Source organism: Aphis gossypii, chromosome 2, assembly GCF_020184175.1.
Source record: "Aphis gossypii isolate Hap1 chromosome 2, ASM2018417v2, whole genome shotgun sequence".
Classification (NCBI taxonomy): domain Eukaryota; kingdom Metazoa; phylum Arthropoda; class Insecta; order Hemiptera; family Aphididae; genus Aphis; species Aphis gossypii.
Window position 1 is genome coordinate 61,069,653 of NC_065531.1, and position 24,979 is coordinate 61,094,631.

At 25.0% G+C, this 24,979-nt stretch overlaps 1 protein-coding gene across 1 annotated transcript; it reads right to left on the reverse strand.

Annotated features, from left to right (window-relative positions):
- Window positions 1–1,215: 1,215 nt before the first annotated feature.
- LOC114120377 (rho GTPase-activating protein gacV-like) lies at window positions 1,216–15,146 on the reverse strand. Its single transcript, XM_027982258.2, has 3 exons — window positions 14,651–15,146; window positions 4,000–4,141; window positions 1,216–2,099 (listed from the first exon to the last, which is right to left on the reverse strand). The coding sequence occupies exons 1-3, from the start codon at window positions 14,829–14,831 to the stop codon at window positions 1,769–1,771; spliced, it is 654 nt and encodes a 217-aa protein (XP_027838059.1). The 5' UTR covers window positions 14,832–15,146; the 3' UTR covers window positions 1,216–1,768.
- Window positions 15,147–24,979: the final 9,833 nt, after the last annotated feature.

The following is a 24,979-nucleotide window of genomic DNA, read 5'->3' on the forward strand; positions in this document are numbered from 1 at the left end:
TATAACCCAATATTTATTTTTTTTCTCCTCTTTCCATTGATGCATATTATGAATGAGAGTTAAATGCAACTCTCACAAAATAAAGTAACAAAATATTTGAGAGTCAAATTTAATGCTCATAGCCCACGATTACGACCACAGCGTGTATCAAATTTAATTCTCAAAGCTAATACAGACGGACGACGGGTTTTAAATTTCTTATCAAACGAAATTATTGCAAGGTATAAGAAGGTGAGAGTTAAATAAGACGCTCGACTGCTCGAGGCAGTCAACTTGTTAATAAGACAGCTCGGCAGACGTGGATAAACATGGTCAACTATTACTCATTGAGTACTAACAAACGTAAAATGTCACGGTTATTCTGTACTATGAAGGAAGGTTGTCAGAACACAGTTTAACTTCGACGATCGAGGTCTACATTTTAGATTTACCATGATCTATGGGTATCTATGAGTTAATTTCCGTTGACTGTCGAGCCCGTTTCACAGTCAGTTTGTGGAAAACGTAATCTCTCGTTGCGGGCATTATTTTTCGAATATACATCGTACTGTTGGATTTACGATCGAATTGTTCACTCTTCATCATATATATATATATATGTATATAATATAATAGTTTCTCACCAAATTCTACTTTTAAATTATTATGTTTGTATAAATATCTGTAAACTAGCTTACATCAAAGCTTTCATGGTTTCAATACAGTTAAATTTATTTAATATTTTTTATACTAACAAATCTAAATTGTTTTATTATATAAATCTGCACATCATACTTGATACCTTTTTTTATTTAATTGAGTGGAGCTATGAATGAGTACATTACACCATCAAATATTTTGTTTTTAATATTTGCCTTATAATATTAAAGTTTATAACTTTAACCAGGTTATAAAGGCTTAAAAAACTACATTAGGTACCTACTCATATTTTTACTTGATTTACCGGGTTGGGATGAGTGTGTTATTCATGTGCGCTCAAAAATAACAAAACATGTTATTAAAATGTATTAAAATGTTATAATTTTAACATATTTTAATACAGTGCTTATATTTCAAATTTTACTAGAAATATGCAACATTTTAATCAGCTCTTTTATAAACAGGTTATAATTTATTGTTTTATCCATGGTGTCTGCTTTTTAGCATACGAATGATTATAATTATATATCAAAGTCAATGTACAAAGAATTATTCCCGGTATTATAAAATTTTTTATTTTATATCATTGAACTAAATTTTACAACTTTTAGGAATAGATAATTTATTATCAATATTATCTTGATTGAAAAATAATAAACATCAATTTATGGAGTCTAGGCAAACAGTGCCTTTTCAGTTGGTAAACACTCATCCATTTTTATTCTGCTGAATTCTTCAATAAGTTCAATGTTTAATAGATTGAACTTTAAATTATTTGTTTATTTAGTATAAACAAGTAATCTTAAAATTGTATATAATAAAATAACTATACATTGTTGCATTATAAAATGATTTAATCACATACATTAAAACAAAAACAAAAAAAAAATCCTAGCTAAACTATTAGCCATTATGTATATTGGTATAAAATATGTAAATATCAAATATATAATATTATACATGTTAATAATGCAATTTTAATCTATATGATATTTTATCAAAAAATATATTGTATAAAATTATTAATCCAACTAGATATATAAATCTTTTAAATAGCTTTTTCTTTTTATAAAATGTATTAAATATATTTTTGAGCCATCCTTTAATATTATTTTACCAACTTTGATATTTACTCTTCTACTTCATCACTTTTCTCTTCATTTTCTTCAACATTTTCTTTTTCAACAATTTTTTCCTCTTTTAATTCTTCATCAGGTTTATTTTCTTCTTCGACTTTTTCTTCTTCGACTTTTTCTTCTTCAACTTCGTCTTTTTTCTCATTTTGTTCTACGTTTTCATCTTCTGTTTTTATTCCTGTCTGTTCTTCATCCATTTTGTTATTTACCTCTTCAGACACGGCATCAGTCCCATTTGTCAGAATTTCCGATTTGATTAAATCTATTGGTATAACTCTAGTTTCTTCAACAGTAAGAAGAATAACTTCTTGTATTTTAGGTTTTCTAAAAAAAAAAAAAATACATTCAAAATAAAATTATAACCTATTATAAAAGGTTAATAATAATATTAAAAAATCTTGATCTTGATTATGAGTACACGATATTTAGTGTTACTAACTGACGATTTGCGTGTCTATACCTATAACAACCAAAGGTCAAGGCTTGGTCATACACACTTGCGTGAGCAGGACACAAGAAATGATTTTTGCAAGCTTTAAGTATTGTATTGCTTGATGAAATTGTATTCGATAAAAATAATGTTCATGAACTGTTCTATATTTAATAATTTAAATTAAAATTAAAATTTAATTTAAATTACTGTGTTAAAAGTGAAGTCTTATAAAAAAAAGTAGTTAGTTTTAGTTATATCGATGAGTTAGAGATATTATAAAAGAGAAACCCTCAAGGTTTGCTTTATAACAGATTTTTACTTGAGTCCCTAAAATGTTTTCTAGTTTTTATTTTAAAATAATTTTTTTAGGTTTTCTAAATATTAATTTAGTTTTCTTTAAAATTGTTTTACAAAATAATTAAAAACTTCTTAGCTACCAAAGCAAAGACTTTGTTGTAAAACAAATTAAAAAGGGATTATTTTTATAATATCTGATTAAAAAAATAATAATAATAATTTATCATACATTACTGTGATTGTGTGGTCACCACACATATAGAGTATCTATCAATTATTATTGTTATAGGTATTTCGGGAATAATATTTTAAACATTAGACGTTAGTAATCATATTGATAGAAACATATATTTTGTAATCGTAAAGAGTAATAATTACCAAACTTAACCTAAGGCTGTAAAATACGTTCAATGTTCATATTATTATAATAATTTACATCATATAATATACAAGTCTATTGTGACCTGTGTACATAATGTATTATTATAGATGGTAATGTAATAAGGCATACATACTATACCACGCCACGAGTGTTCTATAAATATCTATGTTTTGCATATACGCGAGGCCAGGCATTGCGTGCCCTCACGTTTTAGTGCCTAGGAGTGTAGGTTTTGTAGGGTTTGTGATGTTATCCCTAATAAGTTTTTTTTTCGGCATAAGATATCTTTACAAGCATGAGCTTCTCTTGTATTTATTAGGTTCTTATGAATTTTGGATTTACATGAAGAAAATACATTTTTTAAGAGGTTTAAAATTTTTTTTGTTGATGTATAAACGTTTCCTCGACTACTCAGTCCATCGAATAGTATAATATCATTATACATCGATTTCTGCAAGGTGATTTATTTAACAGCATAATATTATAATGAATATTACATTCGTTATTATAAGATCCATATCACATGGCACATTTTTTTTTTTTTAATAAATTAATAAGAAAAATAAATATTATGTAGGTATACTTACTACTTGTATAATGTATAAATTATATTATACATGTTAATGTGTTATGTTAAAACAAGTAAAAATGTTTTGAATTACAAAAAAAAGCTAGCGTAATATACTTTAGAGTTTAGAATATAAGTTGAGGTAGGTTAGGTTAAATAGTATATTGATAAACAAATATATGATATTTTTTTTACAAGTTGTTTATTAATATTAGTCGGTTTAGTTATGTTGTATAATGTATACACTATGAATAAACTATATTATATACCTTATACCTACATTATTGATGATTGACATATAGACTCTACGTTAGCTTATACACAAAATACATGGATAAATAGTTAGGTATACATAGGTACTTAAAATAATAATTAACTTTTACATGTTATAAGATAAGGGCATGACGAATTATCGATGTATATCATAGGTTATTTATGACATGTGATGGAGTATAGTATTTTATACCTATTGGCCATAACTTTATCATAATTTATAATTTCAACCAAAGATACAAGTATCCATGGAATAATAATTGCCACTTACTCTGGCATATTTGAAGTAACATCGTTTACTTTTTCTTCTACTGATTTTTCTACATCTTCAACTTGTTGTTCTGCTTTTCCAAATAATGAACTGAACTTTTCTTGAGTCTCATCCATCAAGTTTTCCATGCTTCCGCCGACGTCTAAGAGTTAAACATAGGATTAAAATAAACATGGTTAACATCTAAAAAAACATTTTTAAAATTTATAATAAACAATAAGAATGTGACGAAATACCAGGGCTGATGTTCGGCAGAATAAAATTCTCTTTAAATATAAGACTAAGTCATATTGATACTACTATAACTTGAACTATATACCTAATATATTTGTACAATTCGAGTTAATTTTTTAAAAATCATATTGATGGTCTTATTGTTAATAACTATTTATTATTTTATAATTTATAGTATTAAAGTAAAACATTATAAATTATTTAAAGTCATTATAAATTATTATAATTAACTTTAATAATAAAGTAAATTTACTATTATTAAACTTAAAGGTATGCATATTATCTAGTTATCTAGACTATCTTATAAGTTTTTATTGGTACTTTAATTTTGAAGTTAAAATTTATGATTTGGCAATTGTATACCAGGCGCCCATCCCCACAGGTCGTGTTTTTAATTTTTAACCATTTATGTTTAATTATTTCTTAGTTAAGTATATAGCATGTGCTGATTACTCATCAGAGAAACTTAAATTACACGGAACTGAACATTAACTATATGCTTAAATATACATAAAATATTCTTTATTGTACAGTATTATGTATGCAATTAAAATAGTAATTATTATTTTAAAAATATGTGAATTCAGGTGAAGAGGAATGATGGATCATGGATGTTTTTATAGTATATTATGTCAAGCTAAGTGAAATACGAATTGTACGTAAGCACGATATGTAATATACATATATATTATATAATATATACACAATTTACACATCTACTTACTACCTATAACAGTAGTTTTTACTTAAAAATAAAAATTATTATATTTTATTTTTAAAAAGTAATCTAACCTTTTAGTCAATTATTTAAATTTCTTGTAATTTATGTAAACTCTTTAAATTGTTACAAGTTTAGTAGGTATACATATTAATGCAGCATTTTTCTCTAACACAGCTTATTATTAACATATTATAATTAGTAACTACATATGGAAAAGATTGTTCAAATAGTGTTAACATAACTTAGATGATTATTAGATTAAGTAAAAAATTATGTGTTCTTCAGTCAAAAACTCTTACTAATTAGATTCGATCAATAACATTGTTATCATCAACGATTTAATTTGAACTCTATTAGTTTTTTTTATAACTTTTATATTTTATAGTTTTCCGATTTTGTTTTAAATAATTATTTCATCAAAACATAATATTTTTTCGTAACAAAAGTTTCACTTATTTATGGTAGATCTATTTACAAACCAACAAATATATCTAACTTGTTTTTTGTAAATATGTATACATAATAAAATAAAAAAATATATGCATAACTAATTTATATGCGTTAAAAAAATTATCAAAAGATATTGAACAACTACTGTTGATAAATTATAAAGTTTTTAATAATAATTATTTCATCTCAATTTTATTAGTAAGACCCACAGATTTAATAAAAGAAAAAATATATAGGTATTTTATTCTAAGTATAATATTAAGTATATAAGTTTAGTGTATACATGTATTTTTGCTGAAATCATATTCATGAATAATAACGTCTTATTTTAAGGAAATCGGATTTCTTTAATTAAATATTATAATATTATAAATCACAAGTATAAAATTTAATTTAAAAATAATTGAATAAACTATTGGATTTATATTTATAAAGAAATATTAAGTAACTATTATATGAAATCACTGATAATAAGTAACATTATTTAAGTTATAAGTTATACTATTCCGTGTTTGTACTATATTGCATGACAATGTACTATTAGATGGTATGGAAATTCGAAAAAAATTACTTCTTATTTAAATTTGGTAAGTTGAATACAAAATGTTATTATTTTTTGTAGATTTTCATTTTATTACTAATTAGTAAACAAAAATTGTTAACATTAATTAATATTTAAAAATCATAAACAAAACCAATTTATTTTTAGGTAGGTATATACAAATGTCATTTGTTTTTACAACCATTAAAATTATTAGTAACAGATTATAACTTAATTATAACATAAATAACTTTTCTAAATTTAAATAAATCACTCATAGAATAAATTGAGAAGATAATTATTTTTCTTATATATTTTACATAACATGTAAAAATAATTTTCATTTCATTAGAAGTATAACAAGTTGATTACACTGTTTAAGTTGTATAATACATTTATATTTAAAAATATTAGATTATAGATTATATTGTATTTAAGTTATTAACTATCAAGTTAATTGTTTAATATAGATACACTTGCTACAAAATACTTCCTTGCATGTAAATATTTTCGATGATTATAGAATTAACTATTAACCTACATAATATACCTATTAATTATTAATTATATGAGTGGAGCAATGCCAAATAAGAAGTTGTGTGAGATAAACTGTAAGAGAGAAGCAAGACATTTTTTATTGTTTGAATGTAAATATGGTACAAAAAAATCATCACATTAGAAAAACTATACTCATTGGAGTTGCCTGAATTACAATTTCAATAATTAAAATTTTTTGAATAATTTTAATGCTAACAACTTTTATCTTGTCGTAGCGTATAAAATAATATTTTTCTGATTGGCTTACAGAAATGTAGTTGTAAAAATTCAATCGTATCTACTAATATGTTACTACCATATTAAACATAACTGCTACAAATTTGAATACACTCAATTTTTGGCCTAAATAATTACAATTTGGTTAGACTGTTACTGATTAAATAACAGTGATAACTCTAATAATATAATATTAGTATATTAATTATTTTTAACTATTAGATTAAAATATTATGTCAGAATTTATGCCAAAATTTACGCGGCGCGCTGTGATTGTGAGTATTTATTTACCTTAGATATCAGTAATATTATATTTGTGCAACTATCAATATAGCTTTGATGACCCTTTTATGTGAGAAGAAAAGGAAATGACACTATATGTCCATCATAATATATTTAGTATGTTTTACTAAGATAGCCATCTCGTTTATAATTAATAGTTATCTTTAGAATATTTTATTTTTGTATTAAAAACTACCCATTTGGTATATCAATTATAGCAGACATTTTTTTTTGTTTTATTACAAAATTGTATAAAATTATGCTTTATATTTGAACAAAGTATGAAGTGGATAAAAAATGTGTCAAAATTATACTCGCGTTGAAGACACTGACAATAAAAAAGCCCTGACACATATATATTAAATACGCATTATACACATCATATAATACATAGAACTTTTTGTTATATATTTTTTTTAAGTATAAACATACAATTTATCATAATCATTCGTCGGGACACAACCTATTGTCGAAGCGCTACTTGGCAGAATAGGAACGCTTGCGGTGCTCATCCTTCATAACTCTCTTCGTCAACATCAGAAATTGACCCATTTAATCGGAATTTGTCAAGAATGATCGCCGTATAAGTGTGCTTGTGTATGAGCAGTATAAATGTCAATTGATTTTTGTATATGTATAGTATATCGATAGGTACCGGAAAACTTTTTACTACTGACATGTTATTTAGTATTTGTTGACCAGGAACACCAAAAGAGCATTAAGCGTATCGATTTTTTGTTTGAAAACTATCATGAATGGTAGTGGATGCAATATAATAAAGTTCTTGGACATAATTCTGAATATTATAATCACATCATTAGAGTTCGAATTCATAAATATGCATTTAACATCTCATTTTAAAAGTATAAAAATAACATTTCGATCGATATCACTTTACGGATAACAACATTTTCGGTGTCGATAAACATGCGCATATAATTTTAAATATATTATAATATTATTAATTACGTATTCATATTTAAACTTAACTAATCTTATTTAAATTATATCTTATTATAATTTATAATAGGAGTATTATATAACTATTTATAAAATATTATCCAAAATGCTTAAATCAATTTATGTCAATCCACTGATTATTTATTCTTTTAAAAATGTTTTGATATATTTGTTTTAATTTTTTTCTTTTAAAAAATAATAAATTGCTTTTATAAAATGTAATGGGAACGCATATATCCATATGATTAATGAATAAGCTTTAAAATAATTATTAAATTAAATTATGTATTGCATATTCAAACAACGATGAATAAATAATAGTACATACGATTTGATTTATAAAACCTTTTTAAGCACAACGCGTGTGTCCAGAATATACATTGTATGGGGTAGGAATAATAAAATTAATTAATATGGAATACCACAATAAGGCATACCGCATACTATGTACATTATTTAAAAAAAAGCTTAATTGTTCGATTTTTTTGTTCAGTCCAATTTGTTATTGAAAATCAGTCTTTGTGACTTAGCAAGATTAAAGGTCGTACATTTAAATTATTTATTAATTTAATTTAATTATTTTAAATATTATACGAATTAGAAATAATGTAAAAATCTAGATACTAGAATAAGGGGTTTCATGTGTTTGTAAATTTTTTTCTAGTCGATATTACTGTAATATGCTATATAAGTACGAAATACAATTTATAACGTTGCTGATATAATAATCAAAATTTTTACTACACATATGTTGACTTTTTAGTGTTTTTAGGTCAAACTTTTTGGCTTTAAGACACATTTTAATATTTTTTACATATATTATTATCTATAGTTTATTAGAAATCATGTAAATAATTGAGTAAATATTTATCGTGAGTCAAAGTTGAAAATTATTTGATTGTGAGTTTGTCGTAAAGTCGATAAAGACTAAATATTTATGCTCCATACATAGGTATTTTAGAATTCAGTAGACTGTAAACGTAGTTTATTAATTTATTATCTGCAGGTATTTTTATTATAGGTAATGTACGGGTATAATACGTGCCAATCTTCCTTTAGAGTCTAGATTCATACTTAAGTAAGTATTTAGGTTCTCTACTTTACTATAAATAAAACATAATCAACAACTATACACCGATATAAATTAGATAGATAAAGTGCAACATAGTGGAAACATCTTTACTTTGGGGTAGCAATAGCTGACGAGTACACGGAGCTATTACACTCTATTCTATTTAGTATTTATTGATTATTATTAGGTACCTAACTTATTAAAATGTTCACAACATAACTTATGTTTAACTAGTTTTAAGGATATTGATGTTCGATTTGTAACATAATTAATACAACACAAATGTAAAAAAATATATATATATAATATTTATAATAAACAACTAAATTGCTATGAATAACTAATTTTTAAAAACAACTTTTACAGAAAGTTCAAGCAGATAAGGAAGTCAAGACGGAAAATTCAACAATTTAGATTTTTAACACTTATCACTATTACTGTGATATCTTAATACTAATTAAATAATTATTATAATTCATTGCCCCGATAGAAGTTCTTCTGTTCACGTTTTACTCATTTTATAACTTAATAATACTGATAAAAATTAAATCTCGTCATTAGAAGGGCTAGTGGAGCTGTCAACGAACATACATTTTGTTATTGGTTACAATATTTAGTAAAAACTAGAGAACTCGCTCTGGTGTATAGTAGATTTAGAGTTTAGGACCTTGTAACTTCAAAGGTCTCTGAAATGAATGTGTTAAATTTGAATTTAATGATAAAAAAAGTGGGCAAATGTGTACCGCTCTGCTGTACATTAGGTGCCGTATGGATCATTATTATATATTATAGGAGTGTTAAATTTGAATCCAATGATAGTTATCATTGTATACGAAAAACGATTCTGAACGAAGATGATTTGTCAGCCTAGGATATAATTTCTAGTGGTTGGTAAAAAAGGTGGTTTAAAAAAACCAGCTTATATTAAAAAATATTTTGAAAATTAAATCACGTAAAGAAAACGCGAATCTTAACTGGTAAAATTTTCAAGTATCTACGACTTATACTTTTTGAATAATAACAAATATTTAAAATCGATTGAGGATAAATCGTTATCGTTACGCTATTTCGTTAAAATTTAAAATTCAAACGCACTTAAAATTTTTCCTATAATGATGCTTCGAGTTTTCTCTATAGATACTTGAAGGTAAACTTATGGAAAACTTAGTGTTGTATTTTTAATCCTTAGTTATAAACACAAAAAATTTTATGATTTTTTAACTTCAAATATTTCGCAAATATTCATAATTTTGACGAATTTTCGTCAACATTTGAACTTCAAATGCTAATAAAAAAAAATTGTGCCTATGTATTCTTATAATTTTTTAATCACTATAAGAATAACATATGAGGAACTTTGTATTAAATTTTCAAGTATTTTGATAGGGCCAAAAAAATTTTATTGACCCTTCAAAAAAAATTTCTCAAAAAAATCGAAAATTTCAGTGGTCTATAAATAACTCAAAAAAAGTCAAAATTTTTTGAAAATTTAACTATATACGGATACTACTGACATTAACATTTGGTGAAAATTTCAAGTATTTTCAGGGATTAGTTTTTGAATTACAACCATAAAAAAAAATCGATTTGGTCGAAAACTGGTTTTGCGTAAAAATTGCCGTTTTTCCGTCATTTTTTTTTGTTTTTCTCGATTTTTTTGAAAACTGTTGGAAAATGTTAACTTTTTACCTCTATAATGCACCAAGAATATTCACTTTTACATCGGAAACCACCCCCATTGTTTGAAATTGGAGCATTATTTCGACTAGTTATGCTGTACACAGACACAAAAACAAAAAAAAAAAAAAAAACACACACCATTGTAAAATCATTACATTCATCACTTCGTTCAGAATCTAAAAGAATCACTGTATATGAAAAACAATTATGAGGGTATGTCAGTCTCTATTTCTATAAGGATATTTTATTATATATTTATATTACTGTTAGTAATTAATTTTTTTAATAATTTTTAATAATGATGGTGCAAACTTATAACTTATAACTGCTTCAAATTGTGACAAGTGATGGTAGATGAAAAAAATACATAGTATACATTATACCATTATTGTAAACCTAATACATATAAAAGTTTAATATTATATTTTATTATAAAAAAAGTAATATTAATTATTATCATATCGTTATACTAAAATAAATAATATAGGCATTACGAATACACGGGTAATGGATATTCTTACTGATGAATTAATATAATAAATAATTATTAACTTTACAGGCGTAGCCTTACTACCCCGTTTAGTTACCTATTTGATTTATATTTTGGAAATAAGCTATAGGTACACGAAACGTCTAATTTATTAGAAACGAAAACTACCTAATCTAACTTAACCATCCTATAAACTAAATATAACATATATAAAACACAAGGAACAGAATTTCTAAATTATTATATTTTGTCTTTAAATATTTTATAAAATTCAAATTTGAATTGTATACATTTTCAAATAAAACTCAACTTACAAAACTTTTATTATAATTATTATATTACTACATAATGTTATGTTAATAATAAAAAAACATAACTAGTATTTGCATCTTGAGATATTATAACTTCTATAGTCTATATCAATATAATAATTTATAGTTTATACTTGTTGTCTGCGCGTTTATTACAATTTACAACTAATGTTTAAATTTCGTCAAGTGATTACAAATATACAAAATTAATACTAAGATGAAGTGTAGTTAGTAGGTAAACATTGGTAATCGAATAAAGTTAAAAGGTATACATATTATCATGAGTTTTCTAACTCTAATAATAATCTTAAATTTAGGTAAACAATTTTGATTGCCAAGACTGATGACAGTGTTAGAAACTTGATTCTTGCTGAGTTTCTGGATCTGAATTGCGGAGTTGAAGCGAAATTTCTAGTAGCAGATGTGTGACGTTTCACAAAGAAATATTAAACGACGTTATTCAACGGCAAACGGATTACATGACAACGGCACGTAAATACGTAATTCAACGTCAACAACAACAATACTAATCATAACAGCGATATGAGCGTCGACGGTCGTAAAGGCAACGGTCAAAATAGAAGATGGCCAACAATAAGCGAATATGTGGGCAGCATCAAATCTTATTATTTAGTCTGACAACTGTGACACTTAGTGGTGACCGATTGAAAAGACCGAAATGCAAGGACAATATTAACTTAATTTAAAAAAGAATATTAAGTTTAGTTATACGATAAATATAATATTAACAAATATTATAGTTGTTTTTTTTTTTATCATCGTTGTACTTTAAGGTATTTTAAAAGTTATTGTTCAAAAAAATATTCTAGTTGACTATCAGATAATTAAAATTATAATATAATAATTACCGAAGTACTATTTTTATTTTGTATTTCGTAATTATGTACTATTTATTAATGTGTTAAATGTCTATGAGCAATTTTTATACTTAAGGCTTGGACAATGAAATTTTCAAAATATGTAGATTATTAATTTATAAATTACATTTTTTATTTATAACCTACCATGAACTTATTCATACAGTAAAGTGATATTGCCCCAAAAGTTATTAACAATAATGTAATTTGAAATAAATGTATATTAATATGCAATTTTTTCAGTAAAATTTAAATAAACTTAATGTGTAATATGAAGGCACTAATAGTAAAATAAATTATTTTGATAGGAACATCAAAAAACATCTAGGTAATGAAATATTCTTAGTGATAGACTGACAGACGGTCTCCACTCAGAATCATTATTTTTTGTATACAATGATATATCATTGAATTCAAATTTAACACTTCCATTATAGTGACCCACTGAATAAAAATTGAAAACAACTTGAATAAAAACACTTAATAAAATCATTAATCAATGAAAATTGTTCGCATTAAGAAAAAGTTTGATTAATGTGTACTCTGCACGTGTAAGAGTGTTTGTACTAGAATCTAAAATTGTATCTGTTTATTATGAAAGTTTCACTGTTTGATTAACGATTATTTTCGATACGAGTTCAAATTCGTAATGGTGCTATACCAACCACTAGGTATGGTATAATACATATATATTGATTAATAAGTATAATGCGTGTTGTGAGTTAATAATATATTTATAAACCAAACGAGGCTTTGAAGTGATGGAGGCAATTGGTATTTGACCGAACAAAATGTAAAAAATACCTCTGTATATATAAATATTAACAATCGTGTAAATTTTTGGTGTAATCAGAATTAGAATTAACAAGGGGGAGGGTAAAAAATTAGACTCTTGTCTGTACACAACTAAAAAATTCATAATATAAATTTATGTTTCAAAAAATGTATGACTTTATTCGAAAATTTTTTTAGTTTTCAATACATGTGAAATTCTAACATTTTATTATAATTTATAATTATCTTTTTACTCTCGTGTTTGTTAGTAAAACCATTATCAAATTTTAAATTTTAAATATATAAGAAAAATCTATATTTTACTATTTTTTATCGTTATTATTTTTAAGCGTTTTACTTTTTTGAATGACACCATACTTTTCAAAATAAAATATTATAGTATTATAAAATAATTTTGGACAAGTTGTTTTAGAAGTTAATTTTGACAATTAGTTTAGATAAACGAAGCAGTGAACAAATGTTTTGTTGGGTACGCTTCTACAATTCTACTCCAAATAGATTCTACTTCTTAATATCTATAATAGAGGTATATCACTCGCAAATATCACACTATAGAGTATAATAATCAGTCCAAACATAAGTGTCGTTGATTTTGATAGATTTTCGTCGTAATTAGATATTATATAGGTACTTAATCCGTTGAAATAGATTATTCAAGCGCAGATCTGAGATCGGTATAAACAATCGATAATATTATAAAATACCCTCGGTACAAGTGGTACAACATGCGAAGTGTCGGTCTAGTCATGGACACTAAGCATGCATGTGCTACATTATTATAATTTTCGATTTCGGTTATTCATGGAAAAGTCAACCCACAAACTAAGTGTACGACTAAATCCTTTATAAACAATAAGTAAATGGTAATAATTTAAAATTATATTACGTGTAGCTAAATTATTACACTTGATATACTTTAGGTATTCTGTAATATTATCTTTACCTGTTTATTTGCAAACTAAAACAATAAATTATTTATTATTCGCAAGTATGGATAATAATAGCTATTGCTTGGTTTACAAAAAAAAAAAAAAATTGATGAAAAGAGAAATGGTCAACGGTGATTACACGCAATATTATATAAAACGTATGTCAAAAATGAGACGGCATTTTGTTAAAGATATTGATGACTTGCAAGAAAATCATTTTTATCATAGTCATGTAGATTCAATAGACAGGCACTTACTATTTAACAATATAGGTAATAATATATTTCTTATATTAATAATAAGATAAAAATGTTCATAAAATTGATTGATTATTATAACTAGGTACCTACAGAATATTTTATCGAATAGATTAAATTTGGATAACCTTTTTGAAACCTTTGTTTATTTTTTTTTAAATATACGAATCCCCTAAAAGCACTTCACGTTCCACGGGCCTTTGATGTGCTAGGCCGACACTCACCTTGTGCGTATAATATAGGTACGCATATTATTACCTATATATTGTGTTTATACCTTGGATCTTTTTGACGACGTCGTCGATGTTGACGCTGCCAACCACTTTCTGGACGATCGTACAAGCTTTGTCGGCGTCGGACATCGGCGGCACGTCGGCTGTGACCGTGCGGCTGTCGGTGGTGGCCGACGCCACCATCGCATCGCTAGCCGGCAAAGGATTGCTCCCGGCGCATCCCATTTCACGGAGCGTGTACAACCTTTGCAGTTATTTAATATATATATATATTTAAATAACAGACAGACCGATTCACCGGAGGTAAGTTGATTATGCAATGAACAACTAAGCCGAGCTGTCGTTGTAGTCGTAGTTGTCGGTGTTCGCTGGTCTACTGGCGGACGTCGTCTGCCGTCGTCAACCCCAGAGTTCCGGCTTTATATGTATATAAGCATATATAGATATATTATAATAAGTAGGTTTATAGGTATAAGTGCTTTTATACACATATATTATATTATTCGCGTATTGTTGTTGTCGTTGTACCGGACTGAAAACCAGGAACCAAAATACGAATGCGTGAGTGCGTCTGTGTACGTGTTTGGGGAGGGGGTTATTGTATATAACGATATTAGGAGTGGGTGTTAGTATTAATGTGACTATATAGGGTGTTTCACTGAACATGTTTAGTGTTCACCCCCTTTATTTTATCTAATGCAGTCATTCTAAATCTAATTTTCGGATTTCTTTTATATAAACTTATTCTTAGTTTCTTGGAATTTTTGTACTACTTAAAGAGTGTCCTAGAGAATAACAAATTTCTGTTTTTTTTTCAAATAAAAATTTTAATTTTTCCTTTAAATTATAAAGTGGATAATTTTTTTTAAATAATACAATATCAAAATTAAAATTCTAACTAGTATTTTTTGAGTTTTATTTTTAACTTTTTGTACCAAGGCCATTAAGGGTAATAGGTCCGTAATAATGGACTTGAAAGATAAAGGGGGTATAGTGATTTAAAAATTGTAGTAATTAATATCAATAGATTAACATTTATAATTTTTATTTTTTTACTTATTTTTATTGATCTTTAAATACATTGACCTCTTGACCATTTGTAAATGTTCATTTGTGTTATTTACTTTTTTTTTATTTTATATTAAATTTTTAAATATTAAATAATTCAGATTTTTTTAGAATTAAAAATAAATTCCCTGTATCTTATGGGTTCGGTTCTAGAGCTTGGTAAATTTGTTCAGAAATGTGAAATTGGTTACGGAAATGTTGTAATTTTTGACATTCAGTGATGATTTATTTATATTTTTTATGAACGGTGAAAGTAAAATAAATACTAGATCCAATACTACATATATTTTATATTAAAACCATTTTTTAAGGGTTATAAATCATAATTACCCTTAATATAGTACCTAAAAACGTTAAATACATAATTGAAATCTTTTTTTTTGAATTTTGAATAACTTAAAAATAATTCAGAGTAAAAAAGAATACTGCTCATTTGAAAAACAGAAGTTAAAAAAATTCCAAATATTAGAATTCGAATATATTTATTATTACAGGAAAAAAATTGAGGTTACCATGCTAGGTGAATCACCCTATATAAGTATATAATACTCTACCACTGGGTTTATAGGTAATAATATATAGGTACGTATGGGTGCTCGTGGGCGATAAAGAATATCGCAAGTACGCGTCTACCGCCGACGAGCGCGCAATCGACAGCGGTCATTATAATATATTATATTATCATTATTACAAAAAATACGATTTATTCATGTACATACGTAATATATATATATTATATATATATCATTATACACACGACGTTTTCTATATAATCGGGGCGTTTTACAATCAATTTTTTTTTTTAATTTAAAAATTATGATTCGATTGCCGATGTCATTTTCAATTTCCCATTATATTTTTTATAATATTCAATTGTATAATTGTATGCAGTTAATTTTGGCAAATTGAATTATTAAGCTCGAGTATATACGAATTATAAGATCAATGTTTGGACCTTATTGTAACAATTATAAGGATTAAAATAAAACACAGAAATCATATTAATGTTATTCTAAAATAGTAGAATCCTAATAAATTATGGTATAATAGTACTGTTATACTAATTAGTTATTTTAAAAATTAATCCTTGATTACCATTTATGAGAAGGGAACAGTTGTTATTAATTTATGTATAGCGTATACCCACTTAATGGTATTTCAGCGAACAAAGTTTGTCACAGTTTTCAAAATTTGAATATTTAAAGTTTATGACCTATTAAAAAATGGAATGTTCGGGAGATTTGAGAGAATAATTTCATACATTTAAGAAAAAAAAATGTTTCTGATATCAAATCAAAATATCATTATAATAGTTATATAACATTACTTAAGTACGCCAAACGAGAACATTATATAATTTTAAAGTTTTCTCTGATGTCGAATGTAAAAACTGAGTAAAATTGAAAAAAAATAGTTCAAGGACTGGTTGTTATAATAGTTATACGGTGATTATCGTAACAAATTTTTGCCACTAAACGGTTATATTTTTTTTCGCATTCATTTTAAGCAGAGGGTTTTGAATTCGAAATTTGAACAATATTTGTATAATTGTATAGTTCATATAGTACGCATATTATAACAAGAGAATAAAATATTTCAAATAAGTTTACGAGGTAGGTATTTACAATGACCGTTAAACGTTAATATTATCGGTAGAACTGATTTTTTTTTTTTCAAATTTAATTGCACTTTACATATTATTATATTATAACTACTATGAAACATTATTGTGCAAAAGACTTCCCGTCTGTTTCCCAATCGTGATGGTAAATAACTGAAAATTCAAAAACTGATAAAGGGGGATGAAAAAAAAAATTCACCCTGTATTATAATATTTTAAGTTTGACGATCGAACAAGCACCTATACTATAAGTGTGGGTGTGTGAGAGTGCAGCCGTGACAACGTGAGTAGCAAAACATTGCAATGAGCGACGGTGATTGTGCGACTCGCGGACGTTGGCCGCCACTGGCCCTGCAACGGTCTCGCTTTTAAAAAGCTCGTGTGTAACAACATTATTAATGTTGTCGTGTGAAATTCGCACACACTTTTGCGAGCGTCCGGCAGTGGCGTTGACCGAACGGTTATTGCTTTTCCGGCTATACATGCTTATACGACGCATGCGCAGACGCACACACAAAAAGTGTCGGATTAGCCATTAGGTTCTATGGACGTGAGCTTACAGCCACCACTCCTTGCGGGGGGCACAAAAAAAAAAAATATATATTTGTTTTTCTCGAAAAAAAAATACGCTTTTGTTTTTTTTTCTTTAATACGAACCAACGGATTATGTTTTATCTTCTATAATAATAATAATATGTAGGTGTGTTGATTTAATACACGTTCAATTATTATTTTACGAGTGTGTATAGCTATAGTTTTTAAATTTTTTTTGAACTTATTATTATTTATCATGATAAATATAAAAGAATACAAAATTAAATGGAAACATTATGGAAATGTATTTTTAAATATTTATACTAAGGATAATGAATAATAGCCTTAAAAATGGTTTTATAAAAGTATAAAATATATTATGTTATATGATTGGTTCTAAAAATAATTATTATACCTACACGGAAAGTTGAAATACCTTGAAAAATTATAAATATTAGTAAATAAGATAATATTTATTTTTAATATCACTTAAATCCCGTATTTTCTCTCAAAACAATTATCGCATAGACCTATTATTCTTAAATTACACTAAGTTAAATAATTCAAAAACTACTCGTTTGAATTTTGATTTTGATATGCTAAAGTGTTGATAAAAATCATCTGCTAAATAATTTACAGTAGGTAAGGAGGTTTTTCATTTGAAAAACAAAGTTTGTATCTTCATAGGACGTTCATTAAGTAGTATAAAAAATCTTAAAATTTTAAAATATGATCTAAAAGTTTTTTTTTTAAAAAAATTTTAAAATTCACATTTTGAATAAATGTATTTTATTGAAGAAAAAATGAATGGGTAGTTCCGTGAATCATGCTGTATTTAGATATTATCGTATAATAACGTATATTTCTATAATTACATCTTAGTCTTGAGTTAAGCATGTGTATAAATTCTAAAATTAAATTTTAAAAATGAAATCGACTATTTTTAATAATTATTTATCTCATACGTCTATAAAAAGTATTTAAACATTTTGTATAGGTAACATAAATTAATTAAAATTCATCATTAAAATCATAATAATTTGATACACACTTATCTGATTAATGGATCGAGTTCTAAACACAATTTCAATTTTACATATTTTTGTTACAGAGTGATTGTTTTAAGAAGAAATCAGAGATTAACTTTGTAATTCACTGAAAAAAAAAAAACCAAATACTCCCTAGTGAGCGTTTAAAAATAGTTTAATTGAATCCTCTAGAGATTAAAATCGCGTTGACTGAAATTGGGTCTTATTTTAATAGGTAAATTACAATATCGTTTTTCTAGAACTTAGACTTTTTATAATAGAGCTGCACAATGCACATTTTGTAGTTTTTTTTTATTTTTGTAGGAAGAAAGTTAAGTCTCCATTACCTCCGGTCATACTAATTAATTTTTTTTGAAGTCTATAATGTTAAAGTGTAGAGGTTTTAAGTTGATTTTTAACTAATGTAAAGTAATCGTATTCACGAACTCCAGTTGTTTTTACCTTTGTAATAAGTTGTGGAAAAATGTTTTTCTTATCTTCAACTGCAGTAAAATCATATTTTTGTTTCGTATGGGTATAGTTGTAGTGGTTCATTTTGAACATTTTGGAAACAATAAAACACAGAAATAAAATTATTACAATAGTATGAATTAACATTTATTTTAAACCATGAACATAACGGTACAGTATATTATAAAATTATGACTTGATATAATATATTAAAAAAAAAATTGATTAAAAAATATTCAAGTACATATATTATAATATAATATATATTTTTCGTTCATATATAAATTACAACTAATATCAGATCTTTTTTTGTTCAGCACAATAAAACATTTATGTTCTTAGTATACGATTCGTATTATACATAATATTTATAACATATTATTATAGGTACATACACCTACGAACACTCGTTATTTATATGTATTTATGTATGGTATTTATGACAAATGAAGATATCTAAAAATTACAAAAAAAAAAAATATAAAACACAGTACATTACTCTTTTTATATATATTATGTTTGATATGTACTTATGTACTTACAATTCATAATTATTAATTTACTGAATGTAGGAGTTTAAAATTTTAAATTAAGCCTTAGGTATATATTATTTTATAAAGGAATAACTAAGATTTGATATTAATATGTCGGTACATACTTATTGTCTTTGTTACGTATTAAAACCAATACAAACAATATTTCTTAGAAAAAAGAAACAAAAAATTATACTCGTACTCAATATGATAATATGATATAGATATAATTTACTCCAAATTCATCGTAACTTAATATTAGTTTAAGTATAATAATTAATTATCATTGCTAGATTTTTTTATTGAGCGTTGGTTTTCGAAATTTTTATTAATTATTTATTTATTTGATGTATTTCTAACATAATTTTATTACCGTTTGGAATACTAACCTATATGGTAAATATTTTATATTTTATCTAGTTATGCTATATGCAGTTTAGACATTAAGGGATATCTCATTAATCTTTAGTTATTTTATAGTTGTATTCATTTATTGTAGATTGTAATATAAATATTAAATATTAAAACACAAATAAAACGAATAATGTTAAATGTTTTATCGAGTTCTTAACAAATATATACTAATTAGTCATACAAATGTAATATTATAATATTATGCACATGTTATTATTAAAACATATAAAATATTTTCGGTCTTAATTTTCATATACCTATTATTATTTTTTTCTCTTTTTTTATCATTGCTCTTCCGCGAATCTACCTTCTTTATGTTATAACGAAACAACAATATGGTAATTAATTATTTATTCATGTTTATTATTAAAAATGAGTAATAGAATAAATATTTTTTTAAAAAATTATTGTTCATGATATAAATCTACCTATTTATTTTTTCTCATTTTAAACGTGATCTAAATCCTGTTTAATACTTAATCAAATCTTACTTCAGTACTTAACAAATTCTTAACACAATATATTGTTTTATATGTTGATATATATATTATAAGTATTAATGATAGTATATTAACTACATTAGTAATAAGTATATAATTTTAACTATTAACTAAATTATATATAAAGTTCATATTTTTATGCATTATAGAATGATAGCTTAATAAATATTTAAAATAAAATCGTTTGTAATAAATGTAAAATACATACACGGGAGTAAGTCCCAAATATCAAAAGACATATGAAGTCAAATACGTAATAATGGAAGTTACCTAACTCTTAAAAAAATAATATAGGTATCCACTGTGCGTACATAAATAAACATTTATATTAAGTTGAATGTCTAGAAAATTATGAAGTCAATATTGTGTTAGTCGATTTCGATTCTAAATTAATAATTTATAGAACTTACAGACTTACAGATATTTTACAACATAGTATAATGTTTTCAAACTAGCTAAAAAAGAGAAGAAGTTAAATAGAGAATACAAAGAAAACATAGTATACTTAAAAATTAAAATATTATAAATTAATTGTTGTAGGTACTTTTATCTGCGTATAATAATGATAATATTATATAAATGTATTAAGAACAAAAGAATATTTCAGAGCAGAAATGGTTATTTATTCAGTATCATTAAATCATGCGACTGTGAGACTACTATAGATTTTAATTTCTCATTTAAGTTAATAAATGTTTAGTTGGACTTTTGTATGGTTTTGAAATGTAATGATAAATAGTTAATATAATTAATATAGAGTTGCTGATGCCTCTAAATTTATTATGCATTCTGTGTGTTAATAATTACAAGACATTATCATTAAAATGTGTTATCGATCAAATTTCAAATTCATTGTTTGTACTTTGTCGGAATATTAGGGCGTATTCCAATTTATTATCATGTACACGAAACCATTGTTACAATGAAAATACGAATTTCGGAAAATATTATAGGAGTATAGGACTATTGATTATTGCTTTAGTAGGTACAGTTGTGCTAAATATCAACATTCAAAATTTTGCAATATAATTTAATAATAAAATTTTAAATTATAAAAATTATGATCTGTTCATAATCTGATATGATTATTAATAATAATAAAATGTTTTTAACGATATTAAATGTTTAATTACGATCGTGTTTTTTAATTCGGTTATTTTAGGGTTATGATTATAATAATAGCCGATAAATCGAAATATTGATGAATATTTTTCGTGATAACAATCTAAGGTATTTCAATTTAAGTTTGTAAATGAATGTAGTGTAATAGCTATATAAAACAGGTATGGTAAATAATGATAGCTCAAATTAAATAATATATAATTTCGATAGATGTAAAAATTTTGTGAGCAGATTATGAACATTTTATCTTTTCATTAAATTATATAAATAAGTATGATATGCATGACTATATTATAAATGTATCAAATGTTATTATTTTAATTCTAATGTTAAAAAAAAATGTATTATAATACTAAATACTAATATAATTTGTACTAAAAATTTATTAATAGTTTTCAAATATTAAATATGGTGTATTTAAATATTTTTGGAAGATAACGTGGATCAATTCGATAAGAACATTTCTAGGTAGGTACCTAATTTTATTTTATATTATATATCAATTCAAATATTCAATGTTTATATTAATAAGTTCAAATAATGAAATTTTTTATCTACGACAAAGATATTATACTCCACCAAACAGAAAAACACAATATAATATTATGAGATAATATATTTTTAAGTAATATGAATAATGATTTGTAGAAAATGAATCATATTATTTATTTATTAATTATTAATTAAAGTGTGAAGATCCCACATTAACTCATAATAATCTAAATACATTGTTTAATGGTTAAAACCTGTAGTGTATCTCACTACAATTATTGTTATTTCGTGTTTTAAAAGATAAAAGACTCATTGAATTAGGCAACAGTTAACTTGTAAACTTGTACTTATAATATATATATATATATATATATCTTATTTTTTCATTCGTTATTTAAAAAAAAAAAAATGCAAATAATAATACATTTTGTTTGTGTACGGTACAAAATTTAAGCACAATATTACAATAAGAGATTTTATTCACGAACAATCACGCTACAGTTTTTCGCGTATGCCGTTTATCAGAATTTCAAAAGCCTCAAGACATTAGATGTTGGGTTTTTTTTTCTCCTGAGAGCGATATTTGAATAGAAATGACAGTAACCTGATTATCTGAATGTAATTATGTTTGAAATAGTATCACGTTCCCTTTGCGGGTGGTATGAAATTGGGGTTTCTCTACCTCACAGTTAATGACGTAACCAATTTAACCATTCCAATTTGATTGATGCACAGAAAATGTATTTATTAATACCGTCGTCGAATCTGTTAGTTCCAATCCATTATGCAAAACAATTTTACACGCGATCAATAACATAATTATATGATAATTCAACTGATCGAAGATAAATTCCGAATATATATGCCGAACTATTATATACCTATTTCGTATAAAATGGTTTAAAACATAACATTTACATTATGGTATTACATGGTATCAAATGATAAATAGATGTTTAAGTAGTTAAGTCTTAACTTTACAATTTGGAATTAATTTGATAATTAATCGAACTATAATGCAGATTGATATTAATCAATGATTGCTATTGTTATTAAGTACCGATTAAGATTTTTTTTTACATATTTCAAGGCATTGAATTCAGATAAAATTCTGTTATACCCAGTTAAAAAATTACAAAATAGTGTAAAGGTATTATAGAGTATTACTCGTACATGTCTAGAGATATTAGTGGTAACATTTAAATTAAAAAGTTGATCGATACAGTAAAATGTTTTAATCAATATGTGTTAATTTCACATAAAGTTAATAATAAAACTGAAATCGTTCATTGGCAGTTAAATAATAACTAAACTAAATAAAAGATTGTATATATTTTTTACACTACATAGTATAAGATTATTTTTATGGAATTTCAAATAAATTATAATCATAAATCGATGTTCAAATAACACATTAATTATCAACGTCTTAAAATATTATTTGAAACAAAATTCCAATTAAAATTTGTTTCAGAGAGTTTTAAAATAATTGGCATCTTCAAAAAACATGATTTATACTTAAATCATACAAAACAACACCCCATTTTTACTCTTTTTCATATTACTACAGCTCCTAAACTATTGCTGCTGCTAAACTATTAAATCACGGCAATACGAAAACACCTCAAACATTTTTTTTTATATTTTAGGCTATTGATTACTTGACGAGAGTTTTATTATTATTTTATGGATTCTAAGAACCTAAAAACCAGTAACTCGCCTCAGTAATATGAAATTCGAAGTTGAATTAAAAAACCATTAATAATTATTGTATACGCATGCATGCAGCTAACCAAATACTTTTCTCCATTTGAATTATCCAAATAATATATTTAAGCTAATATAATATACACCTAATCTTTCTTAAATCCATTAAACTTGTCACAATAATATGCTGTAATAAAATTGCTTTCAAGTAAGTTAAACTTGTGGTAGTGATATATTATATAAGTATAACCCGTCTTTTGAATTATAACTACGTAGTATCTAAATAATACCGGTTGATTCATTCAACATAAGACACTCATTATTTTGGAAATACTAAAGTTTTTAAAAATATTTCTTCTGTACAATCTGAAATCGTTAAATAACATTTCTGCGAAAAAAATTATATATTATACTACTTTATATCATTATCATTTTTTAAGTATTTTACTCTTTTGAATGACAACATATTTTTAAATTTGATATTCCGAAGCAAAATATTATTTGATATATTTAGATCTAACAAAATCAAATTATGTACAAATTATTTCAAGATATAACTAACTACCTACTCGCTTAAAATTCGATTTTAATGCATCGCGAAGTACTCTAAAAAGTATACTGCTTTGGAATAAAAAATAAAAACAGATATTGTCAATAGAAAAATATAACAAAATTATAACGATAAAAAATAATAAGAGATATATTTTTAAAAGCATTTTTTTAACGATTTTAAGTTGTATTGAGAAAACAATTTTTTCTAAAACTTCAAAAATTTCTGAAATAAAAATAAATCACCCGGTAAGTAAATCGATGTTTGGAGACTGTACACATACCTATATAGTCGTTTAGAACGACTCAACGATGTTATTATGGGTTTTAAAAA